Source organism: Meles meles, chromosome 1, assembly GCF_922984935.1.
Source record: "Meles meles chromosome 1, mMelMel3.1 paternal haplotype, whole genome shotgun sequence".
In the NCBI taxonomy this organism is placed as follows: domain Eukaryota; kingdom Metazoa; phylum Chordata; class Mammalia; order Carnivora; family Mustelidae; genus Meles; species Meles meles.
Genome location: NC_060066.1, coordinates 49,134,435 through 49,157,832, shown reverse-complemented (window position 1 = coordinate 49,157,832; position 23,398 = coordinate 49,134,435). Strand labels below are relative to the sequence as shown.

At 36.0% G+C, this 23,398-nt stretch overlaps 1 protein-coding gene across 1 annotated transcript in view; it reads left to right on the top strand.

The window, feature by feature from the left end:
- CNBD1 (cyclic nucleotide binding domain containing 1) overlaps nucleotides 1–23,398 on the top strand; it is a 385,468-nt gene that overhangs the window by 9,240 nt on the left and 352,830 nt on the right. The window contains exon 2 of the mRNA XM_046007793.1: nucleotides 9,021–9,093. Coding sequence (XP_045863749.1) covers nucleotides 9,021–9,093 — 73 coding nt within the window. The remainder of the gene's footprint in view (nucleotides 1–9,020; nucleotides 9,094–23,398) is intronic.

Genomic DNA, 23,398 nt, shown 5'->3' with positions numbered 1-23,398 from the left:
TGCATCTGGAATTTATTTTTGAATAATTTACTTTAGAATAGTGATGTATGGCTGCAACTTAATATTTTTTCCAAATGACCAGTCAACTGTTTTAACACTATTTGTTGAGTAATCTATCTTTTTCCTACTAATTTGAAATGCCAGTTTTATTGAATGCTAAATTTTCATATGCATTCTAGATCTATTTCTGGAAACTATTATTTACTTTTTCACTTATCTCTTGTCTGTTTATGCATTTGTGTTGAATTGTTATAATTTTTGAAACATTATGTTGTATTTTAGTATCTGGTAAGATTAACCTTTACAGATTACTTTTTAAAAAGATTTTCCAGGCTTTTCTTCTAAGTTTATGTTTCAGTATGACCTTTAGAAATAACTGGGCTTTTTCTTTTTTTTTTTTTTTTTAAAGATTTTATTTATTTATTTGACAGAGAGAGATCACAAGTAGATAGAGAGGCAGGCAGAGAGAGAGGGAAGCAGGCTCCCTGCCGAGCAGAGAGCCCGATGCGGGACTCGATCCCAGGACCCTGAGATCATGACCTGAGCCAAAGGCAGCAGCTTAACCCACTGAGCCACCCAGGCGCCCCTAACTGGGCTTTTTCAACAAATAAACGTGGATATGTTAGTTGGAAATGTGTTAAACTTAAAGATTCATTTATGGAAAATTGATGTCTTTATGATATTGAATATTCCTACTCAAGAACTTGTACTTTTGTAATATTCAACCTTCCTATTTCCAATTTTCGCATGTGTCCTTTTATACCACAGTAAAATTTATTTTGGGGCATATTATCTTTTTTCTTATTATTATGAATGATAACTTTCTCATATTTTCTAACTATAGAAGTCATCATTATTAAATTTTTGAAAATAAATTTTAAAAAGTTTGAAACTATAATCTTACAGAAATCTTCTAAGTGTAATGTAAAGAAACTTATTTTTTCAGAGCCATTTGATACTCCATTTTCCTTAAATATTTTAGTGTGTATGTCTTAAAAATACGGAAATACTCTTATCACATAATCAGAACACATCCATCAAAATAAAAAAATTAACATAGATACAGATACTGTAATCTAATTTCTAGACTCCTCCCATTTGAATTTAGCCAATTGTTCTGATAATGATTTTTAGAGTTAAAAAAATCCAATTCAAAATCTCATGTTGCATTTCATTTTCTTGCCTAGACTGAAATAGTTTCTCCATTTTCCTTGCCTTTCATGACCTTAATGCTGGGAGATTACAAGCAAGGCATTTAGTAAAATATACTTCAGCTTGGTTTCTCTGATCTTTCCTCATGATTAGGTTATCTTTGGCAGAAATGTCATAGAAGTGATTCTAGGTTCTTTTTCCATCTTACCAGGTGACATGTGATCTCATTAATCAGTTGATTAAGGTGATTATATGGAGAACTCTCTGCAGTGAATTTACCTTTCCCTTTTGTAATTAAGTATTTTGTGAAGAGGTATTTTGAAAGTATAGAAATACGAAATTTTCATAAAATATTAAATAAATAAATGTAAAATTATGATTTCCTAGTTTGTTCATAAGGTTTTAAACATTTTATTTATTTATTTGAGAGAGAGAGCACAAGCAGGGAAGAGACAGAGGCGAAGCAGACTCCCTGTTGAGCAGGAAGCCTGACATGGGGCTTGATTCTAGGACCCCAGGATCATGACCTGAGCTGAAGGCAGACACTTAACCAACTCAGCCACCCAGGCACCCCTATTCCAAGCATTTTAATGAGTTATCATATATTTTGATGCCCAGATTGTTCAGTCTGAACACTGGAAATACCTTCATATTGGTGTAGCCATTTCCTTGCTTTCTGGCACAGTAAGAGTTTTTAGGCTCATCTTGTGCTTTTCCCATCTGAGCCCTAGAACCAGCTCTCTTGAGTTTACTTTTCTACAGTTTTTCCCGCTTTATAAGCCCATTAATTTTTGCTTTTCTATTTTCTCCCTTGAATTTCTCTTGTTTTAACTTTCTTTTCTTAACTTTTTGACTCAAAATGCTCAATTCTTTTTGTTTTATTTTTCTCTCTTTTCTCCTAATATAAATATTTTGGGGAATACATTTTCCATAGAGAAAGACTAATTATATTCTGTAGGTTCATGAAAATATTCACTGTTTTTACCTGCTTGATATTTTATGGTTTCAGGTGTGATATACTCTTTAAGAATAAATTTGGTATATGTTTAATATAGCTAGTTAATTATGTAATTTATATAACTATCCTCAGTGATTTAATTATTTGATTTGTAGGTAAGAAGGAAAGAAGGTTACTGTAAGGTTATCCTGTCTCCATTTATTCCTGAAATTTTTGCTTTATGAATTTTAAGGCCATATAATTTGGAACACAAAAATATTTAATAGTTTCCATCCCTAAACCTGTACTTCTTGAGTTATCGACTTTAGACAATGAACATTTACAACCTAATATAAAATGAGAAAAATTTCCCTCTTCACAGCATGATTTGATTAATAAGAATATTATTGTCTAAGTCTTTGACTAGTTGCATTTGTACCTTCAAATATTATTACTAAGGTCCCATTATTTTAAAATATTCTTTAAACTTTAAATATTAATTATTTACTATGTGAAGGTATCTGTACAAATATATTTTATGCTTTCACTTCTCTGCTGAAACTTCCAAGTTGTTACTCATTACTATTTCTACCCTTTTTATTAACATCTATGAAGAACTTATTATTTGTGTTAAGGCTTAAAGAATTTACCTACCCTTTACTATATGGTGTCCATACTATTTAACCTTCAGTTGTATGTTTATCAAATTGTATTTTTCAAAGAGATTTTATATCTTATATTTGTTTAAAAGTATCTCCAATATTGGTATCTCCAATACCTTTATAGTTATTGGAGAATAAAACTCATGATATATCCTTCCACCCTCATTGTCTTACTATTTGCCAAGGCTTTGCTGTAGAGAAGACTAAGGCCACACTGAGTTTTTGCTGGGTGCTAATAAAATAATTGTTTATCTTCAAAACATAGCAACATTTAATTATTCACCCAGTCCAGAATATCTGGTCTCTTTGTAAATCATGTATTATGCTTTCTCTTTCCCTTTCTGGATCATGGTATTAAATTTTTCATATTCAAGTCTTTGTATAAGAAAAATGTTCTTATGTGTTTGAGCACTTTTCCCTATACCATTATTTCTGTTTCTTATTCAGGAAAAGTTTTCACATATAATATGTTTCATTTATTATTTTCTCTTTTTCTTTTCTCTATTTGAATGTGTTAGCCTTTATGTTCTGATTATATTAAATATTGCCATTTTTGCTATTTCTAACATAATTTTGTCATAATGTTATCTTTCTCTCTTTCCTGAATTTAGCCTGTTTATTTGTAATATCTATTGTCTTAATTATATTTAATGTCATGTAGCTCTTTGTTTTTCTTTTACAAGAGATGTGTGTGTGTATGTGTGTGTGTAATTGTGAGGACTTTCTTCCTTCTTCCACTGTGATGCATATTATTTGACTTTTGTTTGGAAAATTAATTGTTTCTCATTATTCTTCATACCTTTCCTTAGGGTATGTTTTGCCTTGGTACCCAGATTATTGAATGGTGGTTATTGTTTGAAGATAGGTAACTTGCTTGAAAAAGATAGCAGTAGTACAGCAGACAGAATGAATTTTCTTGTGTGTTAACTTTGAATACTTTCTCATTAACTTTGAATACTTTCTTATCAACTCTGTTCTGTATCTTCCTTAAATGATATATCGCTAATTATGATATATCGCTAATTAGTACTGTCATAATTTATATTACAAAGGTTTCTTGATAGTGACTTGAAATCTATTTTTGAGTATAGCTGACACATAATATTACATTAGTTTTGGGTGTATGATTTAGTGATTTGACAAGTTTATACCTTACGCTATGCTCACCAGAAGTGTAGCTACCATCTGTCCTGTTATATCGCTATTACAATACCATTGACTGTATTTCTTATGCTGTTTATTTGGCCTCTGTTTCTCTTCACTGACTGAGACAAGCTGCTTCTTTGTTGTTTGGCACTTAACATTTGTCATCCTACCACTACAACAACCTGATTCTTAAAAAAAAAAAGGGCATATGTGGAATCCTTGCTCAGCTCTACATTCCATATATGTCATAGGCTTCAGATTCCTGTTAGTCTAAGTCTCAAGAACTTCCTATTTCAAGTAAGATTTCATTAGTTATATTCTTTAGGTTTATACAACCTTCCCCTAAAGAACTCTGCTTATTTTCTCAAATGAGATAAACTTTTGTACCTCTTAAAATTTATTGAAACTACATTATTTAGCTGATATTTTTCAGTTTGTAGTTTGGAAATATGGTAAATACTCAGTATTCTTTTCTTTTTTCAAGTTTTTATTTAAATTCCAGTCAGTTAATATACAATGTAACATTGGTTTCAGCTGTATAATTGAGTGATTCATCACTTATATCTAACACCCAGTGTTCATCATCAGTGTCCTTCTTTTTTTTTTTATAAGATTTTATTTATTTATTTGACAGAGATCACAAGTAGGCAGAGGCAGGCAGAGAGAGAGAAAGAAAAGGAAGAAGACCCCCTGCTGAGCAGAGAGCCCGACTTGGGGCTCGATCCCAGGACCCTGGGATCATGACCCGAGCTGAAGGTAGAGGCTTTAACCCACTGAGCCACCCAGGCACTCCCATTAGTGCCCTTCTTAACACCTATCACCCATCTACCCCATCCCCCCACCCACCTCCTTTCTAGCAACCCACAGTTTATTCTCTGTAGTTAAGAGTCTCATAAATACTCAGTTTTAATGAAGACCAAAATTGCTTCTTCTTTTCACACTTTGTTATTTAGTGGGCACTTTGCCATGGTGATATTTTTAATGCCTCAAATGACATTGATGTGATCTTCAGTCTTCTGTAGAAGAGAGGTAAAATGATTAAAATTTGATAACGTGCAAGGGGCAGGAAGTATGTATGTTTTGTGTGTGTGTGTGTGTGTGAGAGAGAGAGATATTTGAAGTAAAGTTTCTGTTATCTTGAAATTGATTTTCAAGGATGATGTTCATGTGAGTATTAGTGGAGTGCAAGTTAGAGTTTTGCGCTGGAGAGATTGATTAAAGGACCCTAAGTGTATGTAAAATAAGTGCAGGGAAGATCATGGAGGAAGAGGATCTAAGCTGAAAGGACAGAGGGATTGAGAATGGATTCATGGACAAGGAAGATGAGCCAGGAGAGCAGTCTAGTGAGGAAGAAGCAAGCGGGGAGAGAATAGTGTCACAGAAGCCTAGTATGGAGGCTTCACCAGGGCCAGATGTCACACAGAATTTAGCGTAAAGAAGACTGAAAAGGTTATTGGACTTGAAACTCTAGGATTTCCTATATTCTTAATGAAACAAATTTTAATGAATAATGAAAGTGGAAGATAAATTATAGTGAGTGGAGAAGTGAATTTGAGTTGAAGAAGTAAAGATGAACGTAGATTACTTTTCCAAAATTGTTGGATATAAAGGGAAGTTATTTTGATAATTTGTTGCATAATATTCCCCTCTTCTCTTCCTTCCTCAGTCAATATATGTATATTTAACATCATAACCCACTTATACAAGGGACAGGAACAATATAAACCCACTCGTGTAATTGTCTATGTTGTACATCAGCTTTTAGTTATAGAAGTCCTTGATTAGGCTGTATTCCTTTGCTTCTTGAAGGTTTATTTAATTGACATTTTTCAGATCCTTTATGTTTATTCAGTGTTATTTTGAAGGAGAATTAACTTGGGTATTTTAGAAAACAAAATTAGTTGAAGGGAAACAAATACATTATTTTTTTTTTTTAAAGATTTGTTTGTTTGAGAGAAAGAGAACGCTCAGGGAGAGGGACAAAGGGAGAGCAAGAAACTTAAGCAGATTCCGTGCTGAGCATGGAGCCAGGTGTAGGGCTCAATCTCATGATCCTGAGATCAAGACCTGATCTGAAACCAAGAGTTAGATGCTTAACCAATTGTGCCACCCACATGCCCGAAACAAATACGATACTAATCATCAAAGTGGGAATGTTTAATTCCCTATTATTACACAAATCTAGACTTAAAAGCATTGAACTGGATAACTTATCCAAGTATATAGAAAGAATTAGTCATGCTTATAGTGTCTAATGGGTCATTTATTTTCTCTACGTTCTATACTTTAGTCCTATGTTAGATTTCACCACCTGCTTATTTGTAGAAGTACTGCTATTCTTACCATAAAAACAATTATTGATAATGTTTCTGTTGCTATTGCTGCTGAACTGTTTCTTTGTGTTCTGAATTTTGCATTAAGCAAAGTTATCACTGTATTAGTTATTACAGTGTATCTTCCAAGTACTTTTGAAGATGTCTCAGCTTTCTGTTTTCCAGATAACCATACCCTGACAATTCCACATGGTCACTGTCACATTTTCTCTTTGGCTGTGCTGTCCATCTCTTTTATGTTACCCAGTAGCCACTCCAATAATCCCAATTTCCCAGTAAATAGTAGTTTTGCATTTATACTTATTCTTAGCTTTTCACCCCTTTTAAAGGAAAGTTTATTGGAGAAAAATAGTTTAATTTTATTTTAACACTTACAAGACTCATTTTAAAAAATTTCTATACCCCCCACAAAAAACATACATAATTGATTCTACTGCCCAAATATAAAAATACATATCTACCTCTGGACAGACATTAACACATATAAGCAAAAGATCATCAATGTATCACTCAGGTAAAACATTGGATTTTAGTTTCTTTATTTCAGTAATATACAGTGAGCATTGTATCTGTAAAGAAAATTGTTATTTTAATTGTGCCATGAATTTCTTGTTCTTTGTCTCTAGTTTAGGATTTACTTTGTAACCATCCTTTTGTATCAGCTTCTAATCTTCTTTCAAACAAACTGTGGTCAAAATCTGTGATTTTCCATCATAGGGTTAAGCCCCCTCCGCTTCTGTCAAAAGCCCAGCTAAAATATATTCGTGAGGGAAAACAAGATTGGAAAACAAATGTAAACTTAGTCCCTCTGAAACTCCTTAAGCTTTATCCTGGTATTAAATTTGATTACCAGAAAAGCTCAACTTCCAGTCTCTAGAAAGTTACAATTTCATGTTGAAATCTATTGAATTTTTATTTTTAATGAAACTGCTTCAAAGACAAGATTCATTATGTTGTTCAACACCCTTTATATAAAGTCCCTTGTCACAAATACCTCCTAGAAATGAGAATCAGCAAAGAAATTTTTTGGTGAATTATAAGATGTCCTTCTAGGCTGTGCGTACTTAGTATACAGGCTGTTCTGGTTTTGATTTTACTTGGCTGTGCCAATTTTAGGGCAAAACCTTTACCATCAAGTGCTATAGCTTTTTTCAGGCAAGTTGGTGTCTCAATTTTTCTATTCTCTGCTAGCTATTCTTGGTCTTATAATATACATCCTGTGATTTTTTTTGTAAGCTATTTTAACTGAAGGATGAAGATATTTACTTTTTAAAATCCTCCCTTTAAGCCAGAATTTCTCAAACCTTGAACTTTTTAAAAAAATATCTATGGCAACCATCCCCTTTTCCTGTCCATACCAGACATCAGGACTATTTCTGATCCTATTTTTAAACTGGGTTGGGAAATTGGACTAAACTAATATTTCATAGAAGTTTTTTCTTAATCCATCAATCTAAAAATCTACTATAATTAGGATTTTATATAATATCCTATATTAGAAATATGAGTATACTTAAAAGTATTTTTGATAAAATGTAGCTATAACTTGGCTTAATTAAAATAATTATTCCATATGTTGCTAAAATGCTATTAGGTAATTTTCTGATTCTTAAGCCTTAACTAAGCAATATAGCTAAGAAAATACCTAAATCATGTAATTAGTATTTTCAAGTTTATTAAATGGTTATGATTTATGTGGGTAGCAACCAGTTTTCTGTTTAAATTTATTTTATTCCAATTTCATTTTTAAAAAGTATATGTCATTTGTTATTAATTTTAGATCACAGAAGGCTTAAACAAAATGTCAAATTTTGTAATTCAATAATTTGAAATTAAAATTGATAAGTTGGACATGTCAAATTCTACTGGAATGTGGTCAATAAGTACATTTTAAAAAGTTTAGAAGTGCATTAAGCTGCTGATTTTCTCAATACCTTTTCACTAAGGGAAGGAATAATGTGCATGTTGGTATTACTGCTTTCTGTTTTACAACATTTCTAACAGCATGCATTCTCCTGGAAAAAGGGGAGGAACTGTGATGTGAGTGACCGTCATTGTAATGATGCTTATCGCATTCAGTACTCCATCTTCCGTTTCATCTCCTTTGAAGGATGTCAGTTCTTTCTGGCACTGAAGGAGAATTGCAGTTATTTTGCTTCTTGGCTATGAATACTATCTTCCTGCTCTTAAGGGATATAGTGTGATTTGCTTACACATTAACTTCAGATGGAATTGCAAACTGAATCCAGAAATTGGAAGGTGCTTTGAAGAGGGGCTAGTGAATAATGGGGGCCTGAATGGATCAAATAAAACTTCGTAGTATTCCAGAGAGAGAGACAGAGACAGAGAGACAGGAACCCCAAGAACACTCTTCTTTGAATTGTCATGGTATTGTCAATTCATATTCTAAACGAACAGGATGGGGATTCTGAAAGGCTTTCTTCCAGAGGAGGGACATTATATGACACCTATAAACTCCAACAAACAAATGTCAGACCAGATTTGACATCAATGAAAAACATTACATTCTTTGTGTTATTTAGTTGTTTATTTATTTATTTTTAATGATTAGTTTTATTTATTTTTTAAATTTTTTTATTTTTATCTTTGTTCTTTGTGTTATTTAATCACCTTATTCAATTCTGCTTGTATATCAAAGACTGGTAATACTTCACTTCCATGGTCACGGAATTCTTTTACTATAATGAATGTTTGGAATTAAATTCTGTTTATAATCTTGGTTAATGAGATTATAGAAAATTACTCCGATTTCTAATTGATTTTTTTCAGGGTTGAAAATGTCTAAGTACATTGATTATGGCCAGTTGAATGCATTGTGCCATATAAGGGGACTGCAATCCAGGTAAGTTATTCATGTGTTTCTTTTTCTTTCATTCATATGAATATGAACATGTCTGTTTTATGGATAAAGTATAGTAGTAAAGTATTGTTGACTCCATAGGTACTTCATTTACCACATAGATAAAAAATATTTGAAAAACTGGAGGTTATTTCTCCAGGTTAAAGGGGCAGAATATATGTTATATTTTGAGGAAACAATTGAGTGTGAAGCAAACATAATTCATGCCGAGGTGGGCCCTTTCTAAGACTTAAAATTTTAGTCATAAGGGGTGAAAGCTTTAAATGGTTGAAAACACAAATCCAGAATGAAATAAGTACTTTAGCTGTGCGTGGGAGATACCTGGTTGAAAGATGGAGCCAAAGAATTAGGAAATATTAGGGCTCAAAGCTTAGGAATCCTAAGGTATGTGATACTTGAAGATATAACTTGAAAAAATATTATTGTCTTGCTGACTGTTTCCCAGGTTGTATTTTTGAAACTATAAAGCTAGTTAGTTTCTTACCTATCAGTCAGTATCTATCCACTCTTCCACTTTCCCTTATTAAGAGAGGACCTTGCTTCATCTTTAATGGGACTACTGAGAAAATGCCCCTATATATTCTGTTGTATTGTATTCTGTTCTATTCTGTTCTTTATGATAAGTGCCCTTCTTAATCCCCTTCACCTATTTCCCCCAGGCCCCCATCCACTTCTCTGGTAACCATCAGTTTATTCTCTATAGTTAAGACTGTTTCTTGGATTCTCTCTCTCTCTTTTGTTTTTCCCTTTGCTCATTTGTTTTGTTTCTTAAATTCTACACATCTGTAAGATTAGATGGTATTTGTCTTTCTCTGACTGACTTATTTCACTTAGCATTATACTCTCTAGCTCTATCCATGGTATGGCAAATGGCAAGATTTCATTCTTTTTATGGCTGAATAATACTTCCCCGTGTGTGTGTGTGTGTGTGTGTGTGTGTGTGTGTGTGTGTGTACCATATCTTCTTCTTCCATTTATCCATGATGGACATTTGGGGGGCTTTCATAGTTTGGCTATTGTAAACAATGCTGCAATAAGCGTAGGTGTGCATGTATCCCTTTGAATTCGTGTTTTTGTATTTTGGGGGTAAATACCTATGGATCATAAGTAGTACTATTTTTAACTTTTTGAGGAACGTCCATACTGTTTTCCACAGTGGCTATACCAGTTTGCATTCCCACTAATAGTGTAGCAGTATTCCTTTTTCTCTACATCCTTACCAACACTTGTTTCTGTTATTTTTGATATTCTTGTATTTCTGATTTCAAATTATTTCTATATCTACACCAATCTTGTCATTTCTTCTTTTTTCAGAGAAAGGGAGGAAGATGTGCTTCTTTTATATTTCTTGGATTTCTCCTGAGAAGGTTTCTTTTTCTTATGCACTTACACCGCCTTCTCACTCTCAGTGCCTTTCTGCACAGGAGGAAGAATCAACATGCACTCCCAAGTCATGCCACTTGGCTTCAAACTTGGCTTAGGCACTCGCAGAATGTGTGACCTTGAATTGGTTACTTAATTTCTCTTTACTTCAGTTTTCTTATTTTTAAAATGGAGATAATAATAGTACCTATTTTACAGAGTTATTGGGATGACTAAATGAGCTAACATATGTAGAGTAAACAGGGTCTGGCACATAGTGAGAATTATATAAGTGTTATTTTAAAATGATTATTGCTATTCAAAAAGGCTCATCCAAGTTTTTAGGTGTTGAATATATCTTCTGTGCTGGACCCTTTTCTAACACATAAAAAGCTAGTTCAGGTTTTGGAGCTGAATGCCTTTTGTCCTGTCATTTCCTTTTGCTTTTTTGTCCAGACATAAAAAACAAAAAACAAAAAAACCAAACATGGGGCACCTGGGTGGCTCAATCTTTAAGTGTCTGCCTTCTACTTAGGTCATAATCTCGGGATCCTGGGATTGAGTCCCACATCTGGCTCCCTGCTCAGCGGGGAGCCTACTTCTCCCTCTCCAACCCCCCCTGCTTGTGTTCCCTTTCTGGTTGGCTGTCTCTGCCTAATAAATAAATAGAATCTTTAAAAAGCAAGCAAACAAACAAATAAACAAACAAACATGTTTCTAGACTTCTCCCCCCACCCACCTTGGGTGATCATAGTAAGAGAGATTAAATCCTCTAGATGTGGAACTGCCAAAGTATCCATTCTACATAAATCTTACACCTTTTGTCTTCCTGGTTTGATTATCTCTTCTAAGTAGAGTTCTCTCACAGACAATCAGCTGCTCCAAGGCCAGTCTGGTTGTCCTGCTTGACTTCCTTCTATTAAAGTCTTATATTTACTGTTCCTTTTCTTAGACAGCAAATCCTGTGAATTTCTTGTGTGTTTTCTTTTGCCACTTTGGTATACACTAGGGATCTGTGAGAGGGCATGATTTTGGGTACCTATATATATATATTTTTGGGGGGGTATGTTTAGGTTTAGGTTTAGGTTTTAGGGCTTAAGTTTTAGAAAAAGAATATAAGATTACAATGCAAACATAGATTTGAAAATGAATATCTTTTTAGAATAAGATAATTACCACAAAATGATGGTTTGGCAATACAGGTCCTTGTCCCACTAAGATTTTTTAATGCGGATTATCAGAAATATATATATTGAATTCTTCCAGAATTACAAAGCTTTCAGTTGATTTCAAAAATTGGGAAGAGATTTAAGAAAAGTGTATTCTTCCATATTTATTTATTCTTTATCTATTATATGTTAAAAATGACCAATGACATATTCTTCTATAATAAAAAAAGAAAAGCTAAGAATTAAATGACTCAAGGATTGACATTTTTGAACATGAAGACTACCGAGGGTGTGATTATATTATATATATGTGTTTGTATATAAACCCTACCAAGGATTTGATGATATATTATATATTTATAATATATATATTATATTTACATATTATATATATATTTTAACTATATATATAAAATCTTCTTTGTTGTCGTCCTTCCTTTGGCCCATGGTGGGAGGATAAAGGGGAGGCTGCTACTCTCTACCACTTTCTGTGTGCCTCTACCCTGTACTCAGTCCTAGCTGTTGAAGCTACTCCTGTCCCCTACCTAGGTGTATGAGAACTCTTCTCACTGGATTTTATATCCTTGTGCCTGTGTGCTTGTATATATATAAACTTTGTACAAAAAGCAAGCCCCAGTGTGTGGTGGCTGCTGCCTAAATGCATGTAGTCAGTCAGTTGGTGTCTGTCTGATGTTTCCTCTCCTCTGAGAATAAAGGCAATACATTAGTAAGTTATTCTGGAATTTTTTATTGCAAGTAAAAGAAAAAGTGTGTAACAAAGAGGAATGATGTCACTTTGGATTTCTAAATTCTTGGATGTAGGACTTCTCATCTCTAGTAGACTATATATTCCATGAGGGCAGAAGATTTGTTTATCTTATTGCTTCCTACCCCTAGACATTTGGCATAGAGTTCAATGTTTTGAATTGAGGTACATTCTAATGTTGAGCGGAACTAAATATCTTCTTGGTGCTTTAAAAATGTATAAGGGTTTTCTATGTGTTGATTAGGAGGTTAGCTGCGTATTTATAGTGTGATTATTTATTTGTTTATTTACTTAAAAGATTTTATTTATTTGGGAGAGAGAGAGGGAGAGAGAGCAAGCGTGCAAGTGAGCGTATGGGGAAGCTGCAGAGGGAGAGAAGGAAGCAGGGAGTCAGATGTGGACCTGGATGCCAGGACCTGGGATCATGATCGGAACCAATGGTACTTGCCTAATTGACTGAGCCACCCAGGTGCTCTTTTATATATTCTGGTACTATTGTCCAGAGAGCTAATAGTTTTTAAACTTTTTTTTTAAAAACACCTTCTGTTGGTTTGACATTTCATGCTTTGGAGATTTTTTTCCTTTTAGTCAAAGTACTTGATGATCAGTCAGCTCTTACTTTTAAAGATCAGTTTACTTAGTAATAAACAGGGTAATATGGTTTACAAGGAAATGTATGTTCTCCTAAGTTTCAAATAAACAAACAAACAAACATGAGGCTACATGTTTGCAACTGCATTTTCTTTTTTTCCTTTTTTTAAAAAATTTTTTATTTCTTTTTAATTTTTTTTTTATAAACATATAATGTATTTTTATCCCCAGGGGTACAGGTCTGTGAAACGCCAGGTTTACACATTTCACAGCACTCACCATAGCACATACCCTCCCCAATGTCCATAATCCCAATCCCCCTCTCCCAACTCTCCCTCCCCCCAACAACCTTCAGTTTGTTTTGTGAGATTAAGAGTCACTTATGGTTTGTTTGTCTCTCTCCCAATCCCATCTTGTTTCATTTATTCTTCTCCTACCCCCCAACCCCCCATGTTGCATCTCCATGTCCTCATATCAGGGAGATCATATAATAGTTGTCTTTCTCCGATTGACTTATTTCACTATGCATGATACCCTCTAGTTCCATCCACATCATTGCAAACGGCAAGATTTCATTTCTTTTGATGGCTGCATAGTATTCCATTGTGTATATATACCACCTCTTCTTTATCCATTCATCTGTTGATGGACATCTAGGTTCTTTCCATAGTTTGGCTATTATAAACATTTGGGTGCATGTGCCCCTTCGGATCACTACGTTTGTATCTTTAGGGTAAATACCCAGTAGTGCAATTGCTGGGTCATAGGGTAGCTCTATTTTCAACATTTTGAGGAACCTCCATGCTGTTCCAGAGTGACTGCACCAGCTTGCATTCCTGCCAACAGTGTAGGAGGGTTCCGCTTTCTCCGCATCCTCACCAGCATCTCTCATTTCCTGACTTGTTCATTTCAGCCATTCTGACTGGTGTGAAGTGATATCTCATTGTGGTTTTGATTTGTGTTTCCCTGATGCCGAGTGATGTGGAGCACTTTTTCATGTGTCTGTTGGCCATCTGGATGTCTTCTTTGCAGAAATATCTGTTCATGTCCTCTGCCCATTTCTTGATTGGATTAGTTGTTCTTTGGGTGTTGAGTTTGCTAAGTTCCTTATAGATTTTGGACTCTAGCCCTTTATCTGATATGTCGTTTGCAAATATCTTCTCCCATTCTGTCAGTTGTCTTTTGGTTTTGTTAACTGTTTCCTTTGCTGTGCAAAAGCTTTTGATCTTGATGAAATCCCAATATCATTTTACCCTTGCTTCCCTTGCCTTTGGCGATGTTCCTAAGGAGACGTTGCTGTGGCTGAAGTCGAAGAGGTTGCTGCCTGTGTTCTCCTCAAGGATTTTGATGGATTCCTTTCTCACATTGAGGTCCTTCATCCATTTTGAGTCTATTTTCGTGTGTGGTGTAAGGAAGTGGTCCAATTTCATTTTTCTGCATGTGGCTGTCCCATTTCCCCAGCACCATTTATTGAAGAGGCTGTCTTTTTTCCATTGGACATTCTTTCCTGCTTTGTGGAAGATTAGTTGACCATAGAGTTGAGGGTCTATTTCTGGGCTCTCTATTCTGTTCCATTGATCTATGTGTCTGTTTTTGTGCCAGTACCATGCTGTCTTGATGATGACAGCTTTGTAATAGAGCTTGAAGTCCGGAATTGTGATGCCACCCACTTTGGCTTTCTTTTTCAATATTCCTTTGGCTATTCGAGGTCTTTTCTGGTTCCATATAAATTTTAGGATCATTTGTTCCATTTCTTTGAAAAAAAAAAAAACGGATGGTATTTTGATAAGGATTGCATTAAATGTGTAGATTGCTTTAGGTAGCATAGACATTTTCACAGTATTTATTCTTCCAATCCAGGAGCATGGAACAGTTTTCCATTTCTTTGTGTCTTCCTCAATTTCTTTCATGAGTACTTTATAGTTTTCTGAGTATAGATTCTTAGCCTCTTTGGTTAGGTTTATTCCTAGGTATCTTGTTGTTTTAGGTGCAATTGTAAATAGGATAGGCTCCTTAATTTCTCTTTCTTCTGTCTTGTTGGTGTAGAGAAATGCAACTGATTTCTGTGCATTGATTTTATATCCTGACACTTTACTGAATTCCTGTACAAGTTCTAGCAGTAGTGGAGTGGAGTCTTTTGGGTTTTCCACCTATAGTATCAAATCGTCTGTGAAGAGTGATAATTTGACTTCTTCTTTGCCGATTTGGATGCCTTTAATTTCCTTTTGTTGTCTGATTGCTGAGGCTAGGACTTCTAGTACTATGTTGAATAGCAGTGGTGATAATGGACATCCCTGCTGTGTTCCTGACCTTAGCAGAAAAGCTTTCAGTTTTTCTCCACTGAGAATAATATTTGCGGTGGGTTTTTCATAGATGGCTTTGATAATATTGAGGTATATGCCCTCTATCCCTACACTTTGAAGAGTTTTGATCAGGAAGGAATGCTGTACTTTGTCAAATACTTTTTCAGCATCTATTGAGAGTATCATATGGTTCTTGTTCTTTCTTTTATTAATGTGTTGTATCACATTGATTGATTTGCAGATGTTGAACCAACCTTGCAGCCCTGGAATAAATCCCATTTGGTTGTGGTGAATAATCCTTTTAATGTACTGTTGAATCCTATTGGCTGGTATTTCGGTGGGAATTTTTGCATCTGTGTTCATCAAGGATATTGGTCTGTAATTCTCTTTTTTGATGGGGCTTTTTTCTGGTTTTGGGATCAAGGTAATGCTGGCTCATGAAATAAGTTTGGAAGTTTGCTTTTCATTTCTATTTTTTGGAACAGTTTCAGGAGAATAGGAATTAGTTCTTCTTTAAATGTTTGGTAGAATTCCCCTTGGAAGCCATCTGGCCCTGGGCTCTTGTTAATTGGGAGATTTTTGATGATTGCTTCAATCTCCTTACTGGTTATGGGTCTGTTCAGGTTTTCTATTTCTTCCCGGTTCAGTTATGGTAGCTTATATGTCTCTAGGAATGCATCCATTTCTTCCGATTGTCAAATTTGTTGACGTAGAGTTGCTCATCGTATGTTCGTAGAATTGTCTGTATTTCTTTAGTGTTAGTTGTGATCTCTTCCCTCTCATTCATGATTTCATTTATTTGGGTCCTTTCTCTTTTCTTTTTGATAAGTCTGGCCAGGGGTTTATCAATCTTACTAATTGTTTCAAAGAACCAGCTCCTAGTTTTGTTGATTTGTTGTATTGTTTTTTTGGTTTCTATTTCATTGATTTCTGCTCTGATCTTTATGACTTCTCTTCTCCTGCTGGGTTTAGACTTTCTTTGTTGTTCTTTCTCCAGCTCCTTTAGGTGTAGGGTTAGGTTGTGTACTTGAGACCTTTCTTGTTTCTTGAGAAAGGCTTGTACCGCTATATATTTTCCTCTCAGGACAGCCTTTGCTGTGTCCCACAGATTTTGAACCATTGTGATTTCATTATCATTTGTTTCCATGAATTTTTTCAATTCTTCTTTAATTACCTGGTTGACCCATTCATTCTTTAGAAGGATGCTGTTTAGTCTCCATGTCTTTGGGCTCTTTCCAGCTTTCCTCTTGTGATTGAGTTCTAGCTTCAGAGCATTGTGGTCTGAAAATATGCAGGGAATGATTCTAATTTTTGATACCAGTTGAGACCTGATTTGTGACCCAGGATGTGATCTATTCTGGAGAAGGTTCCATGTGCACTAGAGAAGAATGTGTATTCTGTTGCTTTGGGATGAAATGTTCTGAATATATCTGTGATGTCCATCTGGTCCAGTGTGTCATTTAAGGCCTTCATTTCCTTGTTGATCTTTTGTTTGGATGATCTCTCCATTTCAGTGAGGGGAGTGTTAAAATCCCCTACTATTATTGTATTATTACTGATGTGTTTCTTTGATTTTGTTATTAATTGGTTTATATAGTTGGCTGCTCCCACGTTAGGGGCATAGATATTTAAAACTGTTAGATCTTCTTGTTGGACAGACCCTTTGAGTATGATATAGTGTCCTTCCCCATCTCTTATTATAGTATTTGGCTTAAAGTCTAATTGATCTGATATAAGGATTGCCACCCCACCTTTCTTCTGATGCCCATTAGTAAATTGTTTTCCATCCCCTCACTTTAAATCTGGAGGTGTCTTTGGGTCTAAAATGAGTTTCTTGTAGGCAACATAGATTTTTTTTTTTTTAATCCATTCTGATACCCTGTGTCTTTTGATTGGGGCATTTAGCCCATTAACATTTAGGGTAACTATTGAGAGATATGAATTTAGTCCCATTGTATTGCCTGTAAGGTGACTGTTACTGTTTATTGTCTCTGTTCCCTTCTGATCTACTACTTTTAGGCTCTCTCTTTGCTTAGAGGACCTCTTTCAATATTTCCTGTAGAGCTGGTTTGGTGTTTGCAAATTCTTTCAGTTTTTGTTTGTCCTGAAATTTTTATCTGTCCTTCTATTTTAAATGATAGCCTAGCTGGATAGAGTATTCTTGGCTGCATGTTTTTCTCGTTTAGTGCTCTGAATATATCATGCCATCTCTTTCTGGCCTGCCAGGTCTCTGTGGATAAGTCTGCTGTCAATCTAATATTTTTACCATTGTTTGTTACAGACTTCTGTTCCCGGGCTGCTTTCAGGATTTTCTCTTTGTCACTAAGACTTTTAAATTTTATTATTAGTTGACAGGGTGTGGACTTATTCTTATTGATTTTGAGGGGAGTTCTCTGCACCTCCTCGATTTTGATGCTTGTTCCCTTTGCCATATTAGGGAAATTCTCTCCAGTAATTCTCTCCAATATACCTTCTGCTACCCTCTCTCTTTCTTCTTCTTCTGGAATCCCAATATTCTAATGTTGTTTTGTCCTATGGTTGGTCTCACTTATCTCTCAAATTCTCCCCTCATGGTCCAGTAGCTGTTTGTCCCTCTTTTGCTAGGCTTCTTTATTCTCTGTCATTTGGTCTTTTATATCAGTAATTCATTCTTCTGCCTCATTTATCCTAGCAGTGAGAGCCTCCATTTTTGATTGCACCTCATTAATAGCTTTTTTGATTTTAACTTGGTTAGATTTTAGTTCTTTTATTTCTCCAGGAAGGGCTTTTATATCTCTAGAGAGGGTTTCTCTAATATCTTCCATGCCTTTTTCAAGCCCAGCTAGAACCTTGAGAATCATCATTCTGAACTCTAGATCTGACATATTATCAATGTCTGTATTGATTAGGTCCCTAGCCTTTGGTACCACCTCTTGTTCTTTTTTTTTTTTTTTTTTTTTTTTTTTTTGTGGTGAATTTTCAGCCTTGTCAGTTTGTCCAGATAAGAGTATATGAAGGAGCAAGTAAAATACTAAAAGGGTGGCAAAGACCCCAGGAATATGTGCTTTAACCAAATCAGAAGAGACCTCAAATCATGGGGGGGGGGGGGGAATGGGGATAAAAAGAAGTTCAGAGGGGCACCTGGGTGACTCAGTGGGTTAAAGCCTCAGTCTTCAGCTCAGGTCACGATCTCAGGGTCCTGGGATCGAGCCCTACATTGGGCGCTCTGCTCAGCGGAGAGCCTCTTTCCCCCCCTCTCTCTGCCTGCCTCTCTGTCTGCTTGTGATCTCTGTCAAATAAATAAATAAAATATTAAAAAAAAAGAAAGAAAAAAATATATATTAGATAAACTAGTTAAAAATGTTAAAATAGATAAGGGTAAAAGTTAAAAAAAATTTAGCAGAAGAAGAAAAAAAATTGAAAAAAAAATTAAATTAACTGCAAGACTAAGGAATCACAGGGAGAAAGCCAGAAGTTCCATGCTTTGCTTTCTCTTCCTCTGGAATTCCGCTGGAATTCTATCTTCTGCATCACTTATTCATTCCTCTGCTTCTTTTATCCTTCTGTCCTGGTTCTGAATCACAGTTACTGCATTCTTCATTTTGGGCTGATTGTTTTTTAGCTCTTTTATATCTGCATGTCATATCTGGATCTGCATATTATATCTGCATGTTATATCTGGATGTCTTCCACGCTCCTCTCAAGCCCAGCTAATATTCTTATCACTATTGCTTTAAATTCTGGATCAGGCCTATTTCTTATATCTGTTTCAATTAGATCTCTGGCCATTATTTTTTCTTGTTCTTTCTTTTGGGATGAATTCCTCTGTCTTGGCATTTTGTCTGGGTCTCATCTTCTGTGTGGTTAAGTCCTGTTATGTTTCCTGCTTCTGAGAGTAATGGTTTTATGAAGAAGAGATTATATAGTGTCTAGAGTCTGGTGCTTCAGAAAGTGTCTGTGGTGTGTACTGTGTGCACTCTGCTGCTGTGTTTTGCTGTTCTGTCACTCAGGTTAGTCATTGGAAGAGGTTCTCCTTGCCTGCAATGGACAGTGTTTGAACCTTGGCCAGAGTATGGTGAGTTTTAACTAATTGTGTTCTGGTCTGCTTGTTAAATGAGACCTAATGCTACTTTCACCAGAACTGAAGCTTTGCAGAACTCTATGGTCAGTAGACATGGTGAATGTGGGGTATTTTGCTGGTTTTTTGGGGAAGGGACCTGCCGAACTGGTCCTTAGGAACACTTGTCTGAGAAAAGCCGTACTAGCAGAGCCTAGTGCTGTTTTACTTAAGTTGATTTATGCTGAGGAGTGGGGAGGGAAATGGTGCCAGCCAGCTTCTTTGTCCCCAGAGAGGGGATTCTGTGCTTCCTGCTCTTAGGGAAACACTTTCAGAAGAATGAATAATTTCACCTTATTCATCCCAGGTATTTTTCAGATTGCTACTTTCACGCTCTCTCTTACTACGTTGCTTGCCTGCGTGGAGCAGCTCAGTGCACTTTGGGCTCTATCCCAGCCAAGCCTGCTTACTTAAAACTTCAATCTTTAAGGACCTTGTGTGGTGGGGACTGGTGCTGGTTTTCTGGGGGAGGGTTTGGCCACACTGGGACTGATGCAGGTTTGATGAAGAAGGGAAGTTGCATCATAGTACTGGGGCATGGGATTTGGAACAAAGCAGGCTAAACAGCCAGTATGTGGTTTAGCCACCCTCAGCAGGTGTTTCTGCGGCTGTGCTGAGGGTGAGGAAGGGAAACGGTGCCCACTGACTCTTTTGTCCCTGGGGAAGTGACTCTGAGAATACCAGCTCTTACAGATGCACTCCAAGAAGAGTGAATAGTCCCTTCCCCAGTGCCTTAGGCAATCCTCTCATGGTGCCCTGTTCACATCCCTCCACCCATCCGCAGTTGCTTGTGTGCCTTCTCTCCAGAAATAGAGCAGCACCCTCAGGTCTCTATCCCAGCCAACCCCACGAACCTCTAAAACTCCTGTCTCTTTGAGCCCTGCTGATTGGAAAAACACAAAAATTAGCCTCTCTCTCATTTTCCCAGACAATACTCTGGGAAAGTGTTCTTGTGGATATCCTTGTGTCCTCTACTCTGTCTCACCTTGCTTCTTTTTTTTTTTTTTTTAAATTTTATTTATTTATTTGACAGATAGAGATCACAAGTAGGGAGAGAGGCAGGCAGAGAGAGAGAGAAGAGGAAGCAGGCTCCCCGCCAAGCAGAGAGCCCTATGCGGGGCTCGATTCCAGGACCCTGGGATCATGACCTGAGCGAAAGGCAGAGGCTTTAACCCACTGAGCCACCCAGGCGCCTCCTCACCTTGCTTCTTGACTAGGCCTCACTTCTCTCTACAGCATCATGATTCACTTCTTCCCCAAACCACATCTCTGCACTTCTACCTTCCTCAGTGTGGCCTTCTCTCTCTCTCTAGTTGTGCGGTTTATTCTGTCAATCCTCAGATCTCTTTCTTGGGTATGCAGAATGATTTGATAGTTTTCTAGCTGTGTTCCAGGGAAGAAGCAAGCCTAGGGTCCTCCTACTATGTTGCCATCCTTAGCTTCTTGTGGAACTGAACCCTTAATCTGTGAGATCCTGCACTACCTCCAGGCAGTGTAAGAACTGAGTTAAATTCTCAGACACCTTACTGGTATCCCCAGAATTGCTTGGTATTTTGTGGAGGGACCCTCTCATACACATTAGAATTTGTTCCAGGAACCTATAATCCCCTTCTTCCATTTCTTGTCCTCTTAAGGAACTTTGTTCTAGAGGATGTTTTCTTAGATAAACCTTCTCAAGTTAGAGAAGCTATAAATAATCTCTTAAATGTGGTTAACCCTCAAATATCCCTATATCTTGAATTAAGAAACAAACCCATGTTTTTACAAAAACTTGCTTCTCATCTCCATTCCTTATCAGTATTATCACAATTAGATTCTGAATTCCCAGAGAGAAACAATTATATGAGTTTGGTTCACCACTGTATTTTCATTGTCTATTTCAGTTCAAGGAACATAGCTGGCATTCAAAAGATATTTGCTGAATACTTGCCATTTACCTAGTAATTGAAACATGAAAATCTTGTAGGCATATTTTATACACTTGTTTCTTTATTTTTCCATACGTTATACTTAGATTCTACTGTTCCTTTGTATTTCTAATACTTGCTACTTACCTTTTATCCGGAACTCAACTCTAGTTCTTATTACCTGTCTCCAGGACTACTACATTTACGACTAAAGTTCCATTCTCAAGTCTCTTCTTATCTTAAGTCCTCATTGTGTACTACAACAAAGTAAATCTTTTTATTTCAATCATATATATATTTTTTAAATTTTATGTATTTATTTGACAGATAGAGATCACAAGTAGGCAGAGAGGCAGGCAGAGAGAGTGAGAGGGAAGCAGGCTCCCTGCCAAGCAGAGAGCCTGATGTGGGGCTCGATCCCAGGACCCTGAGATCATGACCTGAGCCAAAGGCAGCGGCTTAAACCACTGAGCCACCCAGGCGCCCTCATTCATATATTTTTAATAGACTTTATTTCTTGAGTAGTTTTATGTTTACAGAAAAATTGAGCAGAAAGTAGAGTTTCCAAATACCCTTTACTCTCCTAGTTTCCCATATTATTAACATCTTGCATAAGTGTGGTATATTTGTTACAATTAATTAATCAATATTGGTATATTACTATTGACTAAGTCTATATTTATAACAGGGTTCACTGTGTTGCACATGCTAGGGTTTTTGACAAATGTATAAGGACATGTATTCACCATTACAGTATCATAAAGAATATTTACTGCTCTAAACATTCCTTGTGTTTCACCTACTCTTCCCTCCATCCTTAATCCCTGGTAACCACCAATCTTTTTATTATTTCTGTAGTTTTACTCTTTCCAAAATGTTACATACTTGGAAAAATACAGTTTTTAGCTATTTCAAATTGATTTCTTTCTCTTAGCAATGGTACATTTAAGATTCCTTCATCTTTTTTCATGACATGATAGCTCATTTCCTTTTGTCACTGAATAATGTTCATTTATGGATGTACTTCAATTTATCTATTCAATTGAAGAATATTTTAGTTGCTTCCAACTTTTAGCAATTATGAATAAACCTGCTATAAATATTCATGAACAGGTTTTTGTGTGAATGTTAAGTTACCAACTTGGGCAATACCAAAGTATGCAATTGCTGTATTGCGTGGTAAGAGTATGTTTAGTTTTGTAAGAAACCACCAAACTGGTCTCCAAAGTGTTTGTATCACTGCCTTTCCACCAGCAATGAATGAGAGTTTCTATTGCTCCATTCCTTGACAGCAATTTGTGTTGTCAGTGTTCTGAATTTTAGCCATTCTAATAGGTGTGTTGTGGTATCTTGTTTTGTTTTTTTTGTTTGTTTGTTTGTTTTCTTTTTTAGAGAGAAACACACACACAAGTTGGGGTAGGCACAGGGAGAGGAAAAGAATCTTAAAGAGGCTCTACATTCAATGCAGAGCTCTACATGGGGCTCAATCTCAGGACTCCGAGATCTTGACCCGAGCTGAAATCAGGAGTCAGACACTTACCAGAGCTACCCACACGCCCCTGATATCTTGTTATTTTAATTTGCATGTCCCTGATGATATATAATGTGGAGCATCTTTTTATATGTTGATTTTCCATCTGTATTTCTTCTTTTTTTTTTTTTTTAAGATTTTATTTATTTATTTATTTGTCAGAGAGAGAGAGAGAGAGAAAGATCACAAGTAGGCAGAGAGGTAGGCAGAGGCAGAGGGAGAAGCAGGCTCCCTGCCGAGCAAGGAGTCCAATATGGGACTTGATCCCGGGACGCTGGGATCATGACCTGAGCCGAAGGCAGCCGCTTAAACAACTGAGCCACTCAAGCGTCCCTCATCTGTATTTCTTCTTTGTGAGGTGTTTGTTCATCTCTTTTACTGATTTTTTAATTAGGTTGTTTGTTTTCTTATCGTTGAGTTTTAATAGTTATTTTTATATTTTGGATATCAGTCCCTTATCAAATAGGTGTTTTGCAAATATTTTTTCCCAGTATGTGTATTATCTTTTCATTCTCACAGTAGTGTCTTGCAAGCAGAAGTTTTAAATGCTAATAAAGTTTAA